Source organism: Phyllostomus hastatus, unplaced genomic scaffold (assembly GCF_019186645.2).
Source record: "Phyllostomus hastatus isolate PE091 unplaced genomic scaffold, TTU_PhHast_1.1 phas_scaffold_78, whole genome shotgun sequence".
NCBI classification, from domain to species: Eukaryota; Metazoa; Chordata; class Mammalia; order Chiroptera; family Phyllostomidae; genus Phyllostomus; species Phyllostomus hastatus.
This window is the reverse complement of record NW_025334041.1, coordinates 91,586,391-91,612,673: the sequence shown is the minus strand read 5'-3', so window position 1 is coordinate 91,612,673 and position 26,283 is coordinate 91,586,391. Positions and strand designations below refer to the sequence as shown.

Sequence of the window (26,283 nt, the reverse complement as noted above, 5' to 3'; positions counted from 1 at the left end):
ACTGAAAGCTTCCTTCTTTTGGCCCTGGCTGGGTAGCTCAGTTTGTTAAAGAATCATCCTACTACACCAAGGTTACCAATTCAATCTTCACTCAGGGCACATACTAGAATCAACCAATGAATGCATAAGTTAGTAGAATAACAAAATGATGTCTGTGTGTGTGTGTGTGTGTGTGTGTGTCTCTTTCTAATAAACAAATATTTTAAAAACAGATTTTTTATTTTAAATAAAACCCTATGCTTTCCTAAGATATGGCACACAAAAATGACTAAAATTTGTTCTCTAGTATGAAAAGTTAGGAGGAAAGTGTGTGAAATTCAAGTACAATATCTCTTATCCTCTAGTGTGAAAGAATAATCATGTTAATAAACTAAGAACACACCTTGTACCACTATGCCTATAGTAAACAAGAGACCTAAAGTACATGTTATCCTAAGTGATCAAATATAGAATCTAAACTATTCTTAAGCTTCCAAATAAAGTTAAATGGCCCTAAAAATATCGGTGAATCTATAAAAGAGAGATAAAAATGTTGATATTTAACAGCTTTACAGCAAAAGGAATAATAAAATCAAGAAAGTAAATTATCAGATAGGATTTAAACAAAACAGTAGTTAAACAAAACTAAATTGTGTTGTAATATGTCAGCCTTAAACTACTTCAACTAGAAGACTGTATTCTTTACTAGAAAAACATTTTCTTTTACAGTACTTCTATGTTTGAAAATTATGTGCACATAAAGATGTTTATCAGAAGTTAGAAACTCAACACAGTTCTGATACCACACTTTTATACAGTGATAACCATACTGGAACTGACATTTGATAGCTTTACAGAAATGTTTTATATGAAGAATAAACACTCTTTACATATGTGTAGGTTCTAATAAAAATAACAATAAACAAATATTTGAGCAAAATGTAGACCATCAGAGTACTTGAAAGTTCTTTTAAGTCATTTACAGCATGTCCCCGAATAATGTTCATCCAACATCCTTTTGTTATAGTGTTAAGAAAAAAAAAAATTCCCAATAGGGCCCAATGTCTGAGTAATTTTTGCAGGTCCTCTCCAAGTCTGTGTGTGTTTTTTCTGGGTACTTCAATTTCCTTCCACATCCCAAAGATGTGCATGTGAAGTGACATGGCATATCTAAACTATCCCAGCCTGAGTGAGTGTGGGAGTGGGTGTAATATGACTCAGGTGCAAGAATGTCTTGTTCAGGGTTGGTTCCCACCTTGCACCCTGAGCTGCTAGGAGAGGCTCCAGCCACCTGGAATGCCCTGAACTGGAATAAGTAGGTTGGAAAATAATTATCTTGTTTGTATTAATCTTCTTAAATGTATTCATAGCTCACATTTATTTCAGTGTTTACTATTAGAAGTGTTTTGGGGTCTAAGTTTGGTGATGTTTCTGTGACCAGAAATATGCCATAGGAATTAACTCTAGTTCATATCAATCAGCCTGTGGTAAAACTAGTTTCATTATATATCATCTTGCTGAAAGTCACAGTTTCCAAGAACCCATCAATGACATTAAGTGAGGGCTTACAGTACATCTTTTTATGAAGAGCATTTTTCCATTTGAGTTAAGATACAAACAAAAAGAAGGTTGAATATACAGGTATATTCTTCCTTGACTCAAAATAAATAGAAGATTATGAAATTTTCATTCTATCTTCTAATAAGACATACTAGGAATAAACATCAACCCAGTTTTTAAATATTTTTAGATAGCTTTGGATAAATATACTTTTTGTCAATATTATTAGGCATAAATTTGAGTTAAGGAAAATAAAATTTTAAAAATTGCATGACCTTTAGGGTAAAAGTTAGAACAATTTTAAAATTTGTGTTTAGCAGGCAAGCATTTGATCCTTGATTCTATTCTCAGTACTGTACTATTCAGAAGATAAAGCACTTTACTCTGTAGAACTGGATCCCCAATATTCATTAACATTCATGATATGATATAGTAGTGATACTTGAAAAACACAGCTTCTATCATTACAGAAGCCCATTTTACTAAAGTTAAAATTATTTATTTTAAAAACATATTTTATATACATTCACAAGAGAAATCTTTAAATTATCACAGGTAAAAAGGAAACTAAAAATCATTTAGTCATCCTGGGTTCCATGCTGGAAAATCTGAAGTAGGTTTCAAAGTACTATGAACCAACCAAAATTGCTTGTAAAATTTTACGTACAGGGTTATTTTTATGAAAAGAAGGTCTAAGCACAGCTTTCAATAGATTCCCAAAGAGGTTTGTGGTTCAAACTTTTTATTTAAACATCCAAGCCTGATTAGTTTCCTCCACTAACATTAGAGCTCCATAGCAATCTGTATCTTCATCATCTTACTGTATTACATTGTATCATAACTACCCAGTAATTTGTCTACTTTCCTGCCAAATAAATTGTAGAAACAATGATAGCAGAGAACACCTCTGCTTTGTTCATGGCTATATTTCCAGTATTGTCTTGTGTCTGACAAGTAATAGGTGGTCAAAAACCATTTCTTCAATGAATGAATCAATTATTTCTGTAAAGTTGGGACAAGTTTTTTAAAATGCTGCCTACATAAATGTTCTAGTTTCATATTCATATGTAACAGTCAACAATAATTTATAATATAATTAAAATAAACTTATTTTGAAGCAAAATTTTCCAGAATATATTAAATATCTTTTAAGTTACAGAGCATATATCTTCTATAAAACTTCTTTATAGTTACTAAGCAGTGTAAGATCTGGATGGGTTTCCCAGTAAATAGAAAAATTTTTACAAGGACACTGCAAGCCTACTAATTGAATGAAATTTTGATGGCTTGCAATTGGTTTATCTATAAATTAAACATTTTGTCATGACCTCATAAAATAACTAAAGCCCTAAACTTAAAAGTATTTTCAAAATAAGAACCTAGGGTAAATTGAGTCTTTTCCATCACCATGTAGAATTTTTTTGTAATGTGATAAACAGACTGAAAATCAGAAATAAAATAATTATGAAATTTAAAACCTATTCAAGAGCTTTTAAAATGAACTTTTAATTTTAGCTATACTGGTACTCCTTCCTCTACCTTGATCTACTATCTTGACAAAAAACCATTTCAACATTTTCAAAGTTGTGATTTCATTGACTTCATCTACTAGAAAATTTAATTTTGCTTCTCCATCCAAATGTCCCTGTAAATATTGTTCTTTATTTATGGGTTTTCTTCAACTAAGACTAAAATATCAGAATGATAACATTACTAAACAGATCAATCTGGAAGAAAAATATCCATGTAATTTTAAATAATACTTTATTTTTCGGACTATAAGATGCATGCCCCCGCCCCAATTTGAGAGGAATAATGGTTGTTAATGCTGCTATTGAGTTCTGTTTATATTTACATTGGTGAAATATTATGTTGTTTATGTCATTATATATTTTACCACAATTTTTACTTCAAAAATTTTTTCCTATTTTCCTCTTCTAAAACCTAGGTGCATCTTATGGTCCAAAAAATACAGAGTCACATTTCTTCAGTGAACATTACACACTAAACTTTAAAAAATTTCTAATATTATTTCTAATGGTTTATTTAATTGACATACCGGAAGCTGTGAATGCCCTGAAGTTCCTGCTGTAGAACCTCTTGTGTTGTTGCTATTAAGTCCAATGCTCCAACAAATTCAGAAGTAGATAACAACACCTGTACTGTAGGTTGAGTCTGATGTACCGTGGCCATTAACTTCAGTTTATTGTATACTTTAACACAATTATTTCTGGTAAGTGCCAGTCTTAAAATATGTAGTGATCCTTCACACATTACTTTATCAATCTGTGCAATTTTATCTCGAAGCATTTTTACAGCCTGGGAAGTTTTCTTGAGGTAGTCCTGCAATTCGTGTTGAGAGGTCATTGCATGAAAAAATGCTTCTGAACGCAGAGAAATCTGGTGAGCAATGTTTACTTCCACAATATCCAGATAATGGCTCAGCTTAAGAGGGAAGGAAAAAAATCATGGAGTATTATAAGTATACCTTCCTTGACTGTCTATCAGAAATACTTTCTGAAAATGACACAAGATTTCTACATGTGTTTTAAATCCCACTGTCTGAACTGTGTGATTATGGGATCCTTGATATTGGACACAACAAAAGGGAAGGGAAGTGAAAGGTATAGCCCAAAGATTAATAAATGTTAGACAACAGAGTAGAAGGTGATTTACCTTCTTCTGCTGCCCCTGCCATTACTGTCCTCCAAACACCAACCACTTTCTAGAAAGTAAGAGTACCCCACAGTCATCTCAGATTTTTAATCTAGTCACAAATTCTAAAATCTGAGAGAGAATGATCTCTTTACCCCCCAGAGACCATTGCCATCACCAACACCACACATAACTGATCTGACTAAAAGATGATTATAACTGCTATTCATTGACCTCCTCCTATGGACCAGGCACTGATATTTTATATACATCATTTTCTAATTTGAACAATCTTGGAATATAGGTAATTATTATTCTCATTTTACAGATGAGGAAACTGAGGCTCAGAGACATTAAATCACTTGAATAAAGTCTTGTGGTAAGTAGCAAAACTAAAATTTGAACCCAGGTGTGTCTGACTCAAAAGCTGAAGTTGTTTTTATTATACCATGCTGCCACAAAGTGTTAAAGAATCCACAAGACAGATTGGTGGCCGGTCACAAATTATAAAAAGTACTAAAATTAATTTGGATCTTTTAAGGCTGCTTATTTTACATTTTGAAAATTATTCTTTTATTAATTTGTAAACCCAGCTAATTTCCAATGAATTTTGTTCTGAAAAGGTTGGCAAATGCCTTAAACAATTAGTTCATATATATTTTTGTAGCACTACCAAGGTTAATTCTTAGAGTAACATATATTAAAAATGTTTTTATAATTTCAAATATGGGCTACTAAAACTTGAGTTTCCTTCCTTTCTAACTGCATATGCCTTTCCATATCTTTCGCACTTGTTTACTTTTAGATTCTTCAACCAATAGCTCAAATTTAGGCATTATTTCTGAACATCTCTGGAGAATTCACAGTGTTAAAGGGCTAATAGACTTTCAACATTTAGGACTCATAAGACTGGAAGAGATGATTTGGTCACCTAGCCTGTTTCCTTAAAATCATGATGGGCATAATATCTTCAGTAAGGCTCCTTCAGTAATCTATTATAATATAAAACAGATCACTAACAAGAAATTTTCCCACAGTTTAAATCTCTTGGCATTTATACACTTGTGTTGTTGTTCTTTTCATCTTCAATTCAGCTGTTCATTTATTTACCTGAAAAGCAGTATGGGGACAAAAGTACTAGGGTACATCACAAGCTAAAATGCACTCAATTTTCTGAACAGTAAATTGGGAATGGGGAATTCCTTTAGGACAGTGCTACTCAGAATGCAGTCTACATGCTGCTGCCAGTCTATGAATTGTTTAGCAAGTCCCAGATAAAATACAGAGCTTTGCTGGAAAGTAAATCAACTACATCACTAAGCCCAGTGCACTGTTTTTCGAAAAAAGACTTTCTTAAAAGAAAGCAATATTATGATTTACATTCTAGTGCTAACTCCTTATCTCATCACAGACCAGCACTCTGGGTAGCACTACAAGGGCATACAAATTTCTCTGATCCTGGTTGTAACACCTCCTTTCTCTAAAGCTAGCAAGATAAAACAGCTGATGTCAATCACAAAATGAGTTTAAAACTACTCTCTTAGAATCTGTGTTCCATTACTTTTCTAATAACAGAGCAAAATGAGAAGGAGCCAGAATGTAAATATAACAAATCTGATTCTGCAACTTACCAAAAAAAACCCCAAACAAACCTATATTATTTTAGTCACTTGAAACATTTAGCAAGATAATATTGTTTTATTTTAATTTTAAAGATTTCAGCAACTTATCAGTATTCCATTCCATTGATCTATTCTTTTCAAAGGCATATTTTCATAAATCTTTTCTTATTAATATTCTATAAAGGAAACAATTTTTAAAGTATTCCTAAAAGCATCTATACAGATCAATTAGATTCTTATTGGCTTTTGTTGTTTTTCTCTTTTGAGGTATTATTCTACCAGGATACATACTTGGAATGTGAAAAGTGGTCTGGGAGTAAGCCTATGTCCATAAACCCATCTTTTTCATCAGATTTATTAATTTGTTCTTACTCAAGGAAAATCTTTTTAAGTGAAATGTTGTCAAAGGAAAAAACTGAATTCATTTTCATTTTTAAATCACTTTTATTTTTCAATTACAGTTGACATACATTATTCTGTTAGTTTCAGGTGTACACCCTAGTGATTAGACATTACATAACTTACTAAGTGATCATCCTGATATTTGTAAGAAAAGGAATACTCACTAGTCTTTTCCTACATTTCTTTTCCTATCCTCCCCAAACTAGTCCTTTCTTCAGTTACTGAGGAAGACTGGACCTAATTTATTGAACTGTCTTTCTGAGACAAGCTTTTATATTGTCAAGAGATACCAGTAGACTACAACAAAATGCTTTTTCAGTTTTAGAGAAGCTCTAAACTAAGTGTGCGGGTGGGGTGGGGGGAACCAGAGATTCAAAAGTCTTTAATTCCTGTAGAAATTTTAAGATTCTTGACATGTGAGTTACGATATTCTTGAAGTTCTACATATCAAATGACATTCAAGATGTTGATATTTCTAAAACATAGAACACTGTGAGAAATTTTAAAACTGCTGACTAATAACATGCAAACAACATGGCTTTGCAAAGCTAAAAATACAACAGGAATATTGATAAAATCTGCTTTAAAATGGGGATAAACAGTGCCTCAGGATAAACTGATTTTCTGTGTTTTAAATCATAAAGAATACAAAATTGGCCAATACGTTGTTTGGGATAAAGGTAAAGCGATTATAATTACATGTAATTAGATAACTCTAATACATATTTTCAACTGAAATTCTACCAACTGTTGTTTCAGATGAATCAGTACTCAAATAATGAGGTTTTCCTTTTTACCAGTACAACTTGTATTCCATTGAAACAAAACACTATTACTTTATCAGTAAGATTTCAACGCTTGTAACTATCAGTAAAAACAAAATGAAATTTAGAAAGTAGTGCTTACCAAATAAGTAAATCTAAATCCACACCAACTAGCACCACTTGACTACAAAAAATTTTTCTACATGGAAAAAGTAAAAAAGAAAATACCTTTTCTTGTAGCAACTTTGAGGAAGCTGCATCACGATTTCCTTTTCCACCAGCAGTATTAAAATGAGACCATGGTAAAACTGAATTAAAAGTTAAGGAATCATCCAAGGCAAAATCTGGTTTCATAAAAATCTATTAAAAAAATGCATTTCCCTGCATTAGAAAAGCATTTTCTTTACATCCATTATCCCTTCTAATATCATAAGACCATCAAACAATAATTAATTTGGATCTCAATATAAATAGCAAAAGCAAGTGATAACAAGGTTGAGTTATTCACATAAAAATCTTTAGAAAAATGTAGAAGCAAAGTCTCATCAAGCTACACAAGCTCATGAAAGACAGAAAAATGTTTTGTTGCCTTTACCAATGGAGATGATTATTCCATTACAACTTGATCAAATGCACTAAAGCAGTCCCACTGGGCATATACCAAAGGGAGATATACTTTCTTAAAATTTCCATATTATTTCCCACAAATAGTGGGGGGGGGGAGTTAATGCCAGGTATCAGTTTCTTATATATTTACATTCTCCTGCTCAAAATTCTTTCAAAATTGTTTTTTTAGGTTAGACATACACTAAATTTTAAAACCAAAACAAATTCAACTTTATGAAAAGCCTACTTTTTGTCTCGTATATATCACAGCCAACTGGGTACTAAGCCCTACTCATTATATTTCCTAAATATTGCTTGAATTCCCTCTCTTGTCTACCTCCATAGCACTTCATCAAAAGAGCTCTTTGTTATCTCTGGATTACAGTAAATGGACACTTAATGATGTCCTTCCCCAATCTATCCACTACACTGCTGTCAGACAGCCCTTTAAAGTAAGTATAACTGAATTAACTTCTCTGTTTAAATCTCTAGATGGATTCCCATGACCCACAGATCAAACTCATTAGAAAGGCATTGAGAACCCTTCATTTTTTTGGACCCATTCACCTCTTTTTACCTTTCCCACTCTTTACAAGTTACATTTGAGCAGTACTCAATTATCTTCCATACCCTCTTATGCTTAAGTATCTTTATACGTGTGTTTCTGGCCTGGAATGCCCTTGCTTATCTTCTGATTCAACCCAATCAAAGGGGCAAACACATCTCTGTGTTTGACACAAAGATTAATCACCTCATCTCTGAACACAAGTATACCATGTACATTTTTCTATCTCATACTTAACAAAAATTATTTGCTTAATATGTATATCTCCCTCTGGAATATGTTCCTGTAAGATTGGATTTACAGCTTATTATTCTTTGTATCCCCATAAGTACCTTAGGTACTTGCTCCAGATCTGTCCTGGATTTATCTATGAAAAAAAAAGGAAAAGGGAAAATAGGATTTTTAAAACTTATTTTCATTTTACTTCCATAAAATATACTTTGACAAGATTTAATACTGTACTAGGTCACAACCAAATAGCCACTTAAGTTTCTTTGTTCAACACAAATCTATCAAGCACCTCCTATATCCCTAGTAGTATGCAAAGCACTGTAAAGCATATGTTCAAATAATTTTAATCAATTATATAGTAGCAATAAAACAACTAAGTACATTTTAAGTGAGAATGATTAGTCTACAATAAGTTAGTCTACAGTGATTAGCTACACAGAAAGCCTGATACTATTTTATTTGTTGGTGAATTAAGTTTGGCATGCTATATAGTTTTTAAAAATGAATTAAATTCAAATTTTTAATTATTCAAAATATCCATCATCCCTTCCAGAATTTCCTTTGATCAAAGATTTTTTAAATATTTTTAAATATATTAATTTTCTTATACATTTTAGTCTGTATCATGTACAAACTTAACTGCAATTGAACCTACTTTATCTTTATCTCACCATTAAGATCTCAGACAAAGTACTCTCCTTCCCAAAAGTAATCCATCCCCTCCAGCCTCTTCTGCTGAACTTGCCTAATCAATTACCCTGCCTCCCCATATCTTCAACCTCTTCCTCCTTCTGAGATCATTTTCCTCTCTGCACATAAACATGTTCCACTCTCTCCTATTAAAAAAAGAAAGGGAAAGAAGGGAAAAAGGGAGGGGGAGGGAGGGATAGGGAAGGGAAGGAAACGAGAAAAGAAGGGAAGAAGGGAGGGAAGCATGAGAGGGAAGGAAGGAAGGATGGATCTAGGGCCCAGACTAGATTGAGACAAGGGAGGACTTGGCTGTAAAATTAACGAAAGCACTCACTCTCAGGGTTATGCAAATGTCTCTCTTGCCTCATCTATTCCAGGCCATGCAAAAACATTCTTACACTCTGTTCCCTCTGTAGTCAATACCTTATATCTCAGATTTTCAAGTCACATCCACACTGGCAGTTTCCATTTCCTTCTCTTGAACTCACACCTTAATACATAGTATTGAGGTTTCTGTAACCACCACTCCAGTCTAAATTCTCTCCCCTAAGAGCTCCTAAATTGCCAAATCCACAAAGACTTCTCAGTGTACAAACTGAAGTATTCTGACATCGTAGAATAATCATTGTCACTTTTTTATTGTTACTCAAATACATTTGTCTCCATTTCCTACCCCCGTCACTCTCCCCACCCCCAGCCATTCCCATTCTCACTGCTTTGAAATTCTCACCACCTTTCATTTCAATAGTGGAACTCTCTTTGTTAACTCTCTTATCTTACTACTTCTTTATAGTCTCCTTTACAAGTACCTCATTTTCTATCTGCCCCTTAAATGTGGCAGCTCCTTAGTGTTCAATTATCAGTTCTTTTCCTCTCACTATTCACATCCTTCCTGGATGATCCCATCCATGTCCTTGGATTCAACTACCATGATATTATCTAGCATATTGTCTATGATAATGTCTACTATACCTGCATCTCTAGCCCAGATCTCTTTCCTGAGCTCCAGGTTGCATACCAGATATCTTCTTTGCAAAAGTACTGTACAATTAAACCAGTCTCCAACTCCTCCAAAATTCTTCCTCTTATATTGCCTTTCTCACTGAATTATACCAGCTGCCCAAGCAAGAAACCTTGGAATCATCCTCAAATCAACTTGTTCCATCACCAGCTAAGTGACCACCAAAACCTGTGCCTCGATCTCTCAAAGGCCCAGCTTCTTCTCCATCTTTATTATAACTGCTATTTGGGGCCACATGATTTCTCACTTGCATTAATTCAATAGCCTCCAACTGTCTCCTTGCCTCCAGTTTTATCATCATTCAAAAAGTATTATCCCCAACTGTTTCCACAGTGAAATGTATAACCAGAAATCTGATTATGTCTGGTTAAAAGATTTTGAAGCTCTATACTGTTTTAAGTAAAGAAATATTCCTTAGCATGGCATACAAGACTCTTGATCTGACACCCGCCTATTTCTTTAGCTTCTTTTCTTGCTCCTATTAGAGCCAACATACCAAACTCTTGCAGTCCCTTGAACATGATAATTTATCTTTTGATTCTATAGCTTTGTACAAACTGTCCCCTTTTCCTGTAACACTTTTTCCCACATAAATATTTTTCAATAGCTAGTTTAAAACACAGACAATCATCATCAACTCCGAGAAATTTTCTAAGGCTAAGTTAAGAGCTCTATACAATTTTACCACACTGAACTTATGGCTTGATATACAGTGCTGTGATTTTGGGGTTATTTTTTCTTTTTCCTTTTTTTTTTTTAACAACTACCTTTTTATTTTATTTTTTATTTTTTTTAAAGATTTTATTTATTTATTTTTTAGAGAGGGAAGGGAGGGAGAAAGAGAGAGAGAGAAACATCAATGTACAGTTGCTGGGGGTCATGGCCTGCAACCCATGCATGTACCCTGACTGGGAATCAAAGGGTTATTTTTTTCTTAACCTTACTGAGGAGATCATCAGCTTCTTGAGGATAGGGACTATTCCTTGTTTATGTATTTTTAAGCAATGAGCACAGTACCAAGTATCCAGATATTAAATAAGTATTTGTTGAAGACAACACTACCATTAGACCAAAGATTTTTCTCTAAAAGCTTTTAGAAAAGATTGTAATTTTAAGGTATAAAAGTTTCACTAGAAATAAAAATCATAGGTAGGACAGCCAACAAGTTCCAAATATAAAAATTTTGTTCATTAATATTTGCTATGCTACAAATAGCACACATTCATTTATATATTATCTACAAATAGTACATATTCCTACCATGAGTATGTAAGAGAGTCCTGTCAAAGGTATCTTTAGGAGGACAAATATTCTTGCATCTCTCGTGAATCTTCTCTCTCTGATGAAAGGACAATTAAATAATGTGATCAATGCTATGTGGCAATATGTATTGTATACAAATCATCAAATCATCATATTGTATCAAAGCATCAACATGTTTCACAACAGAATCAGACATATCAAATTACTTCTATGGTTCTTAAATATGAAATCACTAGCCCTTTGCACTTATATAAATAATAAGTATGCTTAATAAACTAAATATCACTGAGATGTATGAACACCTATATACTTACACTCATCCATTTTACATAACTAGTAAAATCTCCATAAATTTGGAATGAAGTGGGTAAGCAAATGAAAAATCCTTACTTACAAAACAAAAATCAAGAAAATAATTTTTTAAAAGAAGAAATTTTGAAAACCAATATAGCTTAAATAGTTATTAGTTGACATTTTGAGTCAAAAAATATATATTCCGCTGATTTCAGATGAAATAAACACTAACAACATTGTCATCTTTTCAGAGATATCATAAATAGGACACATGGGTAAGTGCAGTGTGTTAATGAAAAAACACTGGGCTAGTAGTATTCAGAGTTCTGATAGTTTGGTCAGAAACTACACAGAACTGTATTTCAAAGTGGCTGTACCAGTTTTGAATCCCTAATCACAATGAATGAAAATTCCTATCAGTCCACATCCTTGTTAGCACTTCGTGTTGTCAGTGTTTTGGACTTTTGCCATTCTAAATATTTTTTAATTGATTTTGGAGAGAGACAGAGAAACATCAATTTGTTGTTCTACTTATTTTTTTTAATCCTCACCTGAGAATATGTTTATTGGTTTTTAGAGAGAGAAGGCGGGGAAAGAGAAAGGGAGAATTATCAATGTGAGAAAGAAACATTGACCAGTTGCCTCCTGTGCACGCCCTGCTCAGGGATCAAATCTGGAACCTAGGTATGTGCCCTGACCAGGAATCAAACTTGCAACCTTTGGTGTATGGGATGACACTCCAATCAACTTAGCCACCCAGCCAGGGCTGTTGTTCCACTTATTTATGTATTCACTGGTTGATTCTTGTAGGTACCCTGACCTAGGATTGAACCCGCAATGATTGCAGACAATGCTCTGACCAGCTGAGCTATTCAGCCAGGACAGATTTTTGCCATTCTAATACACATGTAGTGGCATCTCATGTTTCAATGTGCAATTCCCTGATAACATATGATGATGAGCATTTTTTGATACATTATTTACCATCTTTGGTGAGACATTTGTTCAGATCTTTTGTGTGTGTGTGTGTGTGTTAAAATTATATAACATAAAATTTACCATTTAAAACCATTAGTGATGTTGACCATCTTTTCATGCACTTACTGGTCATTTGTATATCTCCTCTAAAGAAATATCTATTCAAGTCCTAAGGTAGGAATGCTTGATTATTCATTTTAGATCTTTCTTCTTCCCTAATAAATGCATTCAGTGCTGTTAAAATTTCCTTCTAAGTTCTGCTTTCACTTGAACCCACACATTTTGATAAGTTTCTATCAACATTCTCTTAAGTTCATTGATTCTTTCCTCTATATTCCAAGTCTATTAAGAAATCCATCAAAGGCATTATTCATTTGTTAGTGTTTTAATTCACAGTATTTTCTTTTGATTCTTTGAGTTTTCATCTCTCTGCTTACATTACCCATTTATTCTTACATGTTGTCCACATTTTCCATTAGAACCCTCAGCATATTAACCATAGTTGTTTTAAATTCCCAGTCTGATAATTCCAACATTGCTGCCAAATCTGTATTTTATCCTGGTACTTGCTGTCTCTTTAAACCATGTGTGTGTATTGTCTTTATTATATATTGTAATTTTTTTCTTGAAAGCCACATATGATGTACTGGATAAAAAGAACTGAGGTAAATAGGCCTTTTATTGCATGGTCTTATGTTTACCTGGCTAGGAAGTAAGTTGTTTTTACTGTTTGCTATAGCTACAGGTGTCAGAGGCTAAAATTTCCTATAGTATCCTTGTTTTGGTCTTCCTTGCTATCTTCAGAGACTTCTTAAATAAAGTCTGACACATGCAAGCATTTCCACTGTATTCCACTGTTATTATACAGGTTCCCGGTTGATGTGATGGTACAGTAGGGGAAAAGGCAAAACATTCTATAGTCTTTTGATTAGGTCTCAGTCTTTTAGTAAGTCTGTGCCCCTGGACTGTGACCTTCAAATAGCTTCTCAGCTGTTGATTTTTAAGTTTGTTTAGATTTTTTCTTTTTGTGAGGACCGAAGTAAAAACTTCCAACTTCCTTTCATGCTGAATTGGAAATAATTTTAGCTTTTTAAGAAATTGCCAAACTGCTTTCCAAATGACTTTTACCATTTTAAATTCCCACCAATAGTATATGAGCATTCCAGTTACTACACCAGGGCTGGCAATAGAGTGAGGCAAGCAAGGAGCCATGGGTATTTAAGGAGGCACCTATTTTCAGATTCTGCTGTCCCTTCACATTTTACACAATAGGCACCTCACTTGCCTCATCCTAGTACTGGCCTTGTCCTTCACATGTTCACCAAAGTGTGAAAAAATGTGTGCAGACTTGGTATTTTTTTCTTAAATATTTGGTAGAATTCAACAGAAAAGCCATTTGGACTTGAGTTATCTTTGTGGAAAGATACTTAACTACACATCAATTTCTTCAATAGAGGAAAGGCTATTTGGATTATCCATTTCTTCTTGATAGAGCTCTGGTATTTCTGTCATTCAAGGAATTTATCAGTTTATCTAAGTTGTTAAATTTACTGGTATAAAGTTGTTCATATTTAAATATCAGCCTTTTAATCTCTGTAGAATCTGTAGTGATGTCACCACTCTCATTCTTGTTATTGGTGAATTGTGCCTTCTTTCTTTTGTTCCTGATCTGTATTGCTAGAGGTCTGTCAATTTTATTGATCTTCTCATAAATAACCCAGCTTTGGGTGTCAGTGATTTTCTGTATTATTTCTCTATTTTCTATTTCATTGATTTTTGCCTTTGGTGTTTATTTCTTTCTTCTGTGTATTGTCATTTAAATTTTCTCCTCTTTTCATATTAGGAATATGTCATTCTGAAAAATCATTATAGTAAGAGAAATATATTTACATAAATCTAAGCAAAGAATTAGATACAACCCAGTACAGAATGTATATGAACAAAAAAATAATACAATATGTTCCTCAAAGGCTATTGGTCAAAATCCATTATAAATCAAACTAAAAGTATTTTTATTATTTTTGACCTGACTAACCTCAAGATTTGATATTACCTGAGAGATTTCCTGTTGATATATTGTAAAATGTTCCTTGCTGATCTGTGGGAGGTAGAATGAAGGTATGACTTCAGTGTCCACAAAGTCCAATCCCCATGTTTTTGTGAAGAAGTCAGATTCTCTTTTTGCTAATCTAGGATCATTTAATGCTGCTGGGAGATTTACTTTGGAATGATATATAGTCCATCTATGTTGATCTGTAACTAGAGATGGGGCAACACATATACTATTTGAATCACCTGCAAAAAGTAAACAAGAGAACTCTGTAAAGTAAGTTCTATGTTTGAAAGTATGTCCTAGAAAAATAAAAATGCTTAAATTCTACATTATACAAAGCAATAACTCTCTTCTATAGCAAATGTTTTAATAAAAATCAATCTGATTAAATAAACTTGAATTTTCAGCATCAATTGCCAAAGGAGAAAAAAACATGTACAACATGAAAGATATGCAAAATTTAAGGCTTGTAGTTACAGGGGGCGGGGTTAGGTGGTAAAGAAAGTCTTCTATTAATTCCTTTCCTTACTGTACTACTTATCTTCTCTCAACATCAAAACTCTTCTACCTTCTACTGAATATCTTCTATCCTTTGATATTCCAGTGTTTTTCCCCCACAAGACTGGTCCCAAAATTCTTTATTTGACTTATTATTAGATAACATAAATGCTACTGTGACATTAACCATAGAGGAAAGGAAATTATACAGTTGATTCTTGTTCACAGTAGTTCTGTTCTAGAAAATCACTGAACACTTAATTAGCAAACACTGAACCACTGCTCCTAGAGGAAATACAGAGTTAGATTCCTGCAAATCTCTGGTCACAATATTTTCATCAATTTATTAATACAGAATCTTATGCATGTCTATTTAAAGGTTCCTTATGTAATATATATTGTTAATTCATCAACATTGAACTTGTGGCTAACACAACTATAACTCAAACCTGAATGAAGCTTATATAACATGCATATTTTCTTTTTAAGATTTTTATTTATTATTTTTAGAGAGGGGAAGGAAGGGAGAAAGAAAGAAACAAACAACAATGTGTGCTTGCCTCTCACACACACCCTACTGGGGACCTGGCCTGCAACCCAAGCATGTACCCTGACTGAGAATTGAACCAGCAACACTTTGGTTCACAGACCGGCACTCAGCCCACTGAGCCATACCAGCCAGGGTTGACTGTATTGTGTTTAATTACAGAGCTGTCGATCTGTACCTACATTTTCAAAACATTTTTTAAGTTTATGTATATAACGTATTTTATGAAATGCATGAAAAGAACTACATTCCAATTTCCTAATGTATTTACTTCCAAAATTATTTATATCTCTTCAATTTTAACAGCTAAAATTTACTATTTTAAGACAAGTATATGAAATCTGTCTACTCATTTAAAGATAATACAAATCCTCCTGGCTGGCATAGCTCAGTGGATTGAGCGTGGGCTGAGAACCAAAGTGTCACACGTTCAATTCCCAGTCAGGGTACATGCCTGGGTTGCAGGCCATGACCCCCAGCAACTGCACATTGATGTTTCTCTCTCTCTCTCTATCTCCCTCCCTTCCCTCTCTAAAATAAATAAATAAATAAAATCTTTAAAAAAAAAGATAATACAAATCCTCAAAAAATAAAAGCATTACCTGTGGGTTCCTTGGGACACACATCTGGCAGTGACTGCACAGGTCGAATGTGTTTAGTTGGATCTACCTCTTTTTTAAAGAAAACATCACTGCTGCTTCCTTGAGGCACTGGTGAAGAACTGTGGCTTGAAGCCATTGCATAAAATCACCACTCAACTGAAAATGAGTAAGAAACAAATAATATTCAAGATGCTTAATATAAATCAAAATTCATCTGCAGGGTGGGACAAAAGTAGGTTTACAGTTGTGAGTACGTGAAGCAGAGTTAACAAAGCTACTGTATAACCATAACCTGCATATCTTTTTTCCATAACAAATAACTGTAAACCTACTTTTGCCCCACCCTGTATAAGTATTATACATGTCACAAACTTTCTTTCAAAAGCAAACACATTACACAAAATTCCCAAGTACACAATTAGAATATTCACTATTGAGAGTTACTCAATATTTATTTAGTTTTCTAAGAAAGTTGTTTGTCCTCATTTAAACAGTATTCTCCCCAAAGTGACCTATCCTTAATCTTTTATCCAAAGTGCAAATAGAAAGCAAAGCTGTAAACAATATCTACTAAAAAGAAAAACATTCCATTCATTCAACAAGTGTACAGTAACTATGCATTATGGCAAAATGGGTAATTGTATGGTTTTTTGAAATGTGACTCCCTGGGTTCATATCCCAGCTTCACATACCAGCAGTATAACCTTGAGGAAATTTACTTAGCTTTTGTGTGCTTTACCTCGTCTGTAAAAATGTGGATGAAGAGAGATCCTATCTCATAAACGTGTTGTAACAAAGGAATAGATATATGTAAAGCATTTAGAACAATGCCTGCCTCAAAGTTTGTGTTCATAAATGTTATATTTATTATTACTACATGCCTATCACTATATTAAATGATTATAATAGTATAATTCTTCAATCTGCCTGAAATTAAATTAAGTCATCAAAACACTAATAAGTAAAATATCAGTTAACCTATGTCTACATTTTTTAGTATGTACTGAAAGAATTTGTGGGCAACATAATATAGATTCATTCAGTGTTGGGTAAAACTTTACAAATGAAGCAGTACATAAACTGGATACTGAAAAACATGTAGTACTTAATTATTAAAGAGTAGATAATCTTTTATTGGTGAGTATATCTATCAAATAGCAGGCACTCAATAGTTTTAATGAAGGAGTAAATTAGTGGATATAAACAAATGCTTACAGATGAAAGGAAATTTAAAGATCACCTAGCCCCCACCTGGCAAAAAAAAAAAAAAAAAGATCACCTAGACTAAGTTCCCCTCATACTGGAGGCAAGTATAGAAAGGCCTGGAAAGACTAAGTGGTTTACAAAGATATATATGGTTTAACAAGTGTCCAAAAAAAAAAACAAAAAAACCCCAAATCTAACTTAGGAAATCTGGTAAATAGAAAAATAAGAAGAAGAAATAAAGAGCAAAGATATAAGGCTAGAACCAGTGACAGAAAATTCATTCACTCTAATTTCCCTCTAGTATGGTGGAAAGTTAAAAATTATATTTCCCAGACTTCCTTGCACCATTTCGTAACCCCATATGTAAAATCTGATTCAAGCAAAAATGATCAATGTATGGAGTGAAAGGTTCAGAAACAGAAAACTCAACTGGTGTCAGAGTTTTATCCCACAGATTACTTAGCAATGCAAAGGGAAAAATGTATCTTTAAAATGGAAAGATCTGCCTTGGCTGGTATGGCTCAGTTGGTTGGAGCACTGTCCCATAACTGAAAGGTCACAGGTTCAATTCCCAGTCAGGGAACATACCTAGATCGCAATTTCAAACCCCAGTCTGGGTGCATATGATCCCCAGTACAGGCACATACAGGAGGCAACCAGTCAGTGTTTTTCTCTCACATCACTCTTCTTCTCTGTCCCCTCTTCTCTCCCCAAAAGCAATGAAAAAAAAATGTCCTTGGGTGAGGATAAAAAAAAAAAAAAATGGAAAGATGTGGCTGTCACTACCTTAACTAAGTCATCAAACTTGGTATTACTAAAAAAATAGTAAGACAATTGGTACTGTGTGACTCATGAAAAGGCAATATAAAATAAATATCATCTATGAAACATTTGCACCAAAAATGTTTAATTCAACCTAAACAAGCTTCTAGACCAGGTGTTAAGCTTTTTCGTCCTGAGGATTCCTTTGGCAGTCTTATAAAGTCTACAGACTCCTTCCCAGAATAATGTTTATAATGTATAAAATACATAAAATTACAAAGGACAATTATACTAAAACATAGCTATCAAGCTATCTTTTTACATTGTAATATAGTAATATTTTTGCTTTTCAATGAATGCAAATCTTTCTAAACAATGTGCATAAATATTCTGAAATACTTGCAGCAGTTTGATGTGAAATTTCTGCTGGTGACAAAGTTACAAGTAATGCTAATACCCCTGTGAAGAGCCTCCTAAATTCATAATCAAAGGAAATGCTAAAATCCAGTTAAGCATGTTTTCTCAACCATAGCACTACTGACATTTTGAGCTGGATAATTCTTTGTTATTTGAGGTTCTCCCTCTGTATACAGTAAGATCTTTAGATACATCTCTGGCTTCTATCAACTTGATGCCAATAGCACTCACCCACGCACCTGGTTGTGATGACCAAAAATATCTCCAAACAAAACCAAACATCCCAGAGGATGGTAAAAAAAGAGAAAAGAACAAAATCACCCCAGTTGAGAACCACAGAGTTAAAGATGTAATTTTTTCCCCATCCAAAGTTCACAGACTCCCTGAATTCTATTCACAGACCCTATGGTGTTTGTGAACCCAAAGTAAAGTACTTCTACTCTAGACCTACTTTACAGTCTATAGGAAACAGTCATAAATAGGATTGATAGGTTAAACCACAACATGGAAAAACAATCAAACAAATTGAGAATATGAGACATTATAGAAGAAAGCTGGTCTGGACACTTAGATCAATGTCATTTTTAAAAGGTGGAAACCATTCTATATTGAAATAAATAGACAACAGCTAAAAGCTGCATGTGAGCCTTGACTGAGTCCTGGCTCAAAAAGAAAAAAAATAGCTCTAATACATTCTTAAAACAACTGGGAAATTCTGAATATAGATTTTTAATTAGTTTTCTTAGGTGTATTAATGGTATTGAGATTAAGGGAAAATGTCTTTATACTTAGGACATGAATACTTAAGTATTTAGGAGTGATTTGAAAAAATACACAGATAAAACAAGTATGACAACATTTAAAAATGATTAAGTGAAGTATATATGAGTGCAACATGTTCTACTCTTTCATTTTTCTCTATGTTTTAAAATTTTCACAATAAAATGTTAGGAAGAAGAAACTTTACATATTTGTCAAATGTTACATAGATGAGTAATGTAAAATATGGATATCAGAGAGAAAGAAAAACATTCAGTTGGTAACTGTTAATCTACCTGAAGATGGCATTATTGTCCAACTTGAAATATAGAGGAAAGAAATCAATAGATTTCAATGAAATTTTAATGTTGTGGGAGAATAATATTATATATTAAAACTGGAATTCCGTAAAGGCTGAAAGAGAAGGCAGCTGAGACACAGAAACATTTACCACAAGCATTACCCAATACTGTGCAAAAATTTCTTTCCTTGCTTCTACACTGATATAGTAACTACTTACCGAGAATACTGGAATTATAATATCATTTACAGTCAACTCTGAACTATCCATGAAATAGCCTATTATAGGTAAGGTAGTAGCAAATCTTTCTAGTTTTCCTCTACCATTTCAACGTATAAACATTTCAGCAGAGTGGTTAATAACTAATCATTTATTTCCTTTTTCCTGTTTTTTCAAAAGTGATTTTAAAAACACCCTACTTTATAAAATCTAAACTTGCCTGACCTCTATCATGCTTCTGTCACACTGTGGTCCTCTAACTGGTCTATCTGCTTCCAGCCTAAACCATTCTGCATGTTGCTTTAGGATTAAATCTAGGAAGTTTTAATTCTGTTATACTTTAGCTCAAAACTTTTTAACTTTCAGACAAATGCCAAGCTTTATAGGCTGGTACTCAAGATTTTCCATAATCTAATGCTTATCTTCCTTTCTAGCCTTATTTCCTATTACCCACAAATAATGTCAATTCCAGACAGGGTGGTTTAATTGTACCTCTAATCCATCATGTTATCAAGGCCTCCTTAATAATCATACCATCTTTCTACTTACCTAATGCCTCCTCTCCCTTCAAAAGTTACTTTAAATTTTATTTCTAGATTATATATCCTAAGAAAACAAATATATGCACACTCCAAAACATTAATAAAAATAATCCCAGCACTGGTCTGGTCAGGTGGCTTAGCTGATTGGAGCATCATCCTATATACCAAAAGGCTGTGGATTTGATTCCTGGTAAGGGCACTACCTAAACTGCGGGTTCAGTCCCCAGTTGGGGCAGGTACAAGAGGCAACCAATCAATGCTTCTCTCCCACATAGATGTTTCTCTCTCTTCCCCCTCCCCCCACCCCCAATACTTCCCCTCTCTCTAAACTCAATAAACATACCCTTGGGTGAAGATTAAAAAGAAAAATCTCAGCATTATTTTAAGAGTGAAAAAGAACCACAATCTGAAGTAAGAAGGAGTTGGTTAATAAGCTATAGCACAATCAAACAATGGATTATACTGCCATTAAAAATAGAACTGCAGACCTGGCCAGTGTGGCCCAGTGGATTGATTGCTGGCCTGCGAACCAAAGGGTCACTGGTTCAATTCCCAGTCTAGGGCACATGCCTGGGTTGCAGGCCAGGCCCCCAGTAGGAGGCACATACGAAGCAACCACACATTAAACATTTCTCTCCTTCTCTTCTCCTTCCCTTCTCCTCGCTAAAAATAAATAAATAAATAAATAAAATCTTTTTAAAAAAATTGCAGACCCATCAGGAGGGCTACTATAAAAAAAATCAGAAAATAGTAAGTATTGGCAATGATGTGGAGAAACTACAATGCTTATGTTCTGTTCATGGGAATGCAAAATGGTACTGATGTTATAGAAAACAATATGGCAGATCCTCAAAAAATTAAAAATAAAACTAGTACATGATACAGCAATTCCACTTTTGGGTTATATACACAAAAGAAGTGAAAGCAAGGTCTTGAGGAGATATTTATACCCCATGTGATAGCAATATTATTCAAAATACCCAAGAGGTGGAAAAAACTTTAAGCATCCACTGACAGTTGAATGGATAAACAAATGTAGTATATGCACACGATGGAATATTATTATTAAGCCTTAAAAAGGAAATTCTCACATATGCTACCACATGGATGTTGAGAACATTGTGGTAAGTGAAATAAGCCAATCACAAAAAGACAAATGCCATATGATTGAACTTACATGAGGTATTTTATTTAAATACAGGCATACCTCAGAGATATTATGGGTTCAGTTCCAGACCACTGAAATAAAGCAAATATTGCAATGAAATTAAGTCAAATCCTTTTGCTGGTGGAGGGACTTGCCTTCAATTTACAAAAAATACAACATCTGTAAAGCACAAAGTAAAGGGCAGTAAAATGAGGTATACTTATAGTCAAATTCATAGAGACAGAAAGTAGAATGGTAGTTGCCAGGGGTTCGGGGGAGAAAAAAATAGGGAGTTATTTAATGGGTATAGTGTTTCAGTTTTACAAGATGAAAAAGATCTAGAGATTGGCTGTACAACAATGTGAATATACTTAATACTACTGAACTGAATACTTAAAAACAATTTAGATGGTAAATATTATAAGCATTTTATCATTATTTTAAAATTTGTTAAGAGGATTGCCAATATTTAATGACATAAAAATGTTTGACATATATTGTTAAGTAGAAACAGTTTTCAAAATACTATGTATAGTATGATCCCAACTTCCTAATTTAAAATAAGCATGCATACTGGCAAACAAACAAACAAACAAACAAAAAAAAACAAAACCTCTACAGGGACATATACCACAATCTTAGCAATGGTTAGCTCCAAATGACAAAAAAAAATTTAACTTTGTAAATGTTCTCTATAAAAACTAATTATTTTTGTATGTATCAGTCAGGTTCTCCAGAGAAACAGAACCAATAGGATATATAATATATAAGAGGATATTTACTAAAGAAATTCTTTCATGCAGTTATGGAGGCCCAAGAAGTCCCACCATCTGCTTTCTGCAAGCTGGAGAACCAGGAAAATCAATGGTATAATTTATAATTTAGCCCAAGGCTAAAGGCCTGAGAACCAGGGTGCCACTGGTGTTAAGTCCAGGATTCCCAACAATCTGATGTATGAGGGCTGGAGAAGATGGATGTCCCAGCTCAAGAAGAGAGAATGAATTCTCCCTTCCTTTGCCGTTGTGTTTTACTCAGCCCTTCAAAGGACTGAATGACAATGATGGTGCCTGCGCACAATGGTGAGGGTAGATCTCTTAACTCAGTCTACTGAATCACTGCTAATTTCTTCCAGAAACACGCTCAAAGACACACCTAGAAATAATGTTTTATCAACTGTATGGACATTCCTGGTCCATATATAGTGGGCATGCCTAGTCAAGTTGTCACACAAAATTAACCATGACCCTTTGTTAATCAGGAATAATGTTATTGCTAAACTGCAGAAGTTCAGCTTTAGCCTTATACCTACCTACACTATGAATCTTTACTATAACCCACAGAAAACTACCCTGCCTTTGATGCTTACTGTCTATATGTCAACAGTCTACAAATTTTTCATCCTGTATCCCATCGGTTAAAAATTTTTAAGCAATCATTTACAAATTATATGGGGTACTACTGTATTAATAAGTACAATATAAAACTATGCTAAATGAAATTTTTAAAAGATGTGATAAACAGGAAAGACTTTTAATCTATATTTTACTAATTAATAGCAAAATTACCTTTTTACTCTATTTTTGATAGCAAAATGATGCTTCATTATTATTAAAAATCTTGATTTAGCCCTGACTAGTGTGGTTGAGCTGGTTGGAGTGTTGTCCTGTAGACCAAAAAGTCAATGGGTTCAATTCCCAGTCTGGGCACATACCTAGACTGCAGGTTTGATCCCTGGTCGGGGCACATACAAGAAGGCAACCACACACCAATGTTTCTCTCTCTCTTTTTCTCTCTCTCCCCCTCACTCTCTAAAAGTAATGAAAAAAAATTCCTCAGATGAGGATAAAAAAATATATTAATATAACACCTCATTAAATGGTACTTCAAATTCTTATCTCTAAATTTATTTTTATAACCTGGCTTTAATTCCTGTTACAGGGGGGAAAAAAGATGTATCACAAATGTATGTAGAACCAAATGGAAGAAATAGTATTATTGCATCACTGATTATACTTTCTGAACTCTCTGTTTTGAGGTTTTTAAAGCAAGTTAGAAAACTCCATTATGAATTTTCAAGAGTTCATCATTTAACAGAATCACATAATGATGGAATGTTTCAAACATACATTTTCAAACTACATTTACCATAGCCTGAATGTTTCTAGAAAATAAACTATTTTCTTGCTCATTGTTTAAAAAGAAAAACACCCTTCAGGAACAGATTAAGAGAGTCTGAGTGTGTGTGTGTAAATATCTGTTTCATTAAATATTACTGTCAGTCACATGCCATCCCTGAAAAGATGAGCAAATCTGGAAGGCTTTTTTTGTTTTAAAAAAACACATAACAATTCTTAGAATTTGACAACTCTTTTGAGTGCTGTTATGTATGGCTATGGAAGAGCTTATATTAGAATAGGAGTAGAATTCAGCTCTGCACTTTGTTGTTAACTTGTAGTTCCATTATTAGTATTATCTTTCATCCAAGATGTGATTTCCCTACGGAATCATTTTTAAGTTAATTGGGCATTTTGTGAGAGTTAATTTAGTTAAAACTAAATAACAATCTATAAACTCAATTAACTACTCATGGAAATTATATCACACAGATTAACTAAGTGAAGGATACAGCTATTAATCTCATGTGCTTGCACATTTATTTAAAACATGACCATCTGATAAATGAACATATGGACTGGCTGAAGGTGATGGTTATAAATTGTCATAATAAATATCAGTAAAGGTGCATTTCCTTCTTCTGCAGATTAAAAAAAACAAATATCTCTTCAGTTGGGTGGAACCTTACCAAGGAATTTGGACTTACACCACTTAAGACTGTGATGAGTCACTATAGACTTTAAGACACTGGAGTTGAATACATCACTCTTGGAGAGTATTAGTAAAGAGGGCCAAGTAAAGAACCTAAGGCAACTCCAACATTTCTGAAGACAGAAAAGAAATATATAAAGAAAGACTGTAATAAAGACAAGAAGGAACATCCTAGAAAGTGGGGAGAAAACAGAAGAGAAATACCAGCTCAGAGTTTGCAAATAAAATAATAAAGAAAATAACCTCTTTTAGATTTGGCAATTAAGAAGTGACCACTCACATCGGAAAGCAATGTCATGTCCAACAGTGGTGGTAGAAGTGTGACTGCAGAAGTTGAGGTGAAATAGAAGATGAGGAAATTAAAAAACAGTACCTATTGTTTCAAGAGACCCAATATGAGATATAAAACAGAATTCATATAGCTATATATAATGTATGAAAAGGTACACAACAAAAACTTGCTTAGTGGCCTTTCCTGACCTCTCTATCTAAGCAACTCCTCCCCTTTATCTTTTCCCTGTGCAATACACACATCCTGTTATTCTTCACCACTAGCATTACAGTTTGTGATCTTTGTAGCACTTTCTCAAATTATAACTGACTGTTTATTTACCTGCTTATTTCCTGTCTCCCCCACTATATAATAAACTTATATTTGTTTCATTTACCTTTCTATACCAAACCCAGCACAGAGTCAGCATTCAGTAAACTTTAAGAATGTTCAATGAATAAATGAACAAATGAATGACTATCATGGAAAAAGAAGTAAACACATACAAGCCATTAACAATGTCTCATACAGGATCATGTACGTTCAAAACCATCTTAAAACCCAAGTCAAAAATACATTAATTGCTTATTTGTATAATATCATCTGATTTTCTAAAACTTAGTTCTAGATCTTTACTTTTCATGTGAGACAGTATAATACAATGGTTAAGAAAACTACCCATAAAATGAGTTAGATCTCAGTGACCTATTATATGTGTTACCTCTGAAATTTTCTTAACCCTTCTAAATCCCAGTTTTCTCATATATAAAATGGGACAACAGTATCTTCCTCATAGGAATTTTGTAAGATTTAAATTAAATATAATTTACGTAACCTATATAAGTTCATGACACAATACTTGGCACATAATAGGAATTCAATAAATAATTGCAATTACTACTATTCCTTATTATAAACATCTTAAGTATTAACACTGACACTATCCCATACAAAGTTTTAAATCAATTTCAGCTTTAGGATCCTGAGCCTCTTCTACTGGTGTTCTTTGCTTGAGTGCCCCTAGTTTGGGGAGAGAGGGGGAGAAAAGACAGCAAACCAATATGGGCAGACATAATATCAGAAAAGTAGTCAAGCACAGGACTGGTCCTCAAATCCATACCAGTAAAAGGAAAGAAATAAAGACTACTAGAAAATTATGATAAAAATAAAAAAATGGTGGTCTAGAACAGAAGCAACTTTGATGACACAAACTGTGCTTGTAGGAGAAAAGGAGGAGGAGGAAGAGAGGCTGGAAATATGCATTGGAAGACATTTAAATAATGGTCAGAGTTGAATCCTTGGGAATGGCCTGGATGGGATAAAAATTAAAATCTCTGAGTTGACTTAATCTGGGTCAACTTTCTACCTAATATCTTAATCCTTTCCACAAGGGGCCTTTCTGCCTCCAATTGAAAGCCTTCTTCAATAATGAAGAATTGACTACTTCAAAAGCAGATTATTTGCTATAAAACAATGATAATTGCTTTAGGGAAAAAGATTATT

The 26,283-nt window shown here is 33.6% G+C and overlaps 1 protein-coding gene across 3 annotated transcripts in view; it reads right to left on the bottom strand.

Annotated features, from left to right (window-relative positions):
* VPS54 (VPS54 subunit of GARP complex) overlaps positions 1-26,283 on the bottom strand; it is a 103,530-nt gene that overhangs the window by 65,613 nt on the left and 11,634 nt on the right. For 2 of the 3 annotated variants that reach the window (XM_045828432.1, XM_045828430.1), the window contains 6 exons: positions 16,331-16,486; positions 14,684-14,925; positions 11,356-11,434; positions 8,486-8,520; positions 7,211-7,342; positions 3,599-3,984 (listed from right to left, as the gene is read on the bottom strand). In XM_045828432.1, coding sequence (XP_045684388.1) covers positions 3,599-3,984; positions 7,211-7,342; positions 8,486-8,520; positions 11,356-11,434; positions 14,684-14,925; positions 16,331-16,466 — 1,010 coding nt within the window. In that variant the 5' untranslated portion in view covers positions 16,467-16,486. The remainder of the gene's footprint in view (positions 1-3,598; positions 3,985-7,210; positions 7,343-8,485; positions 8,521-11,355; positions 11,435-14,683; positions 14,926-16,330; positions 16,487-26,283) is intronic. The other variant, XM_045828433.1, reaches the window with a different exon arrangement.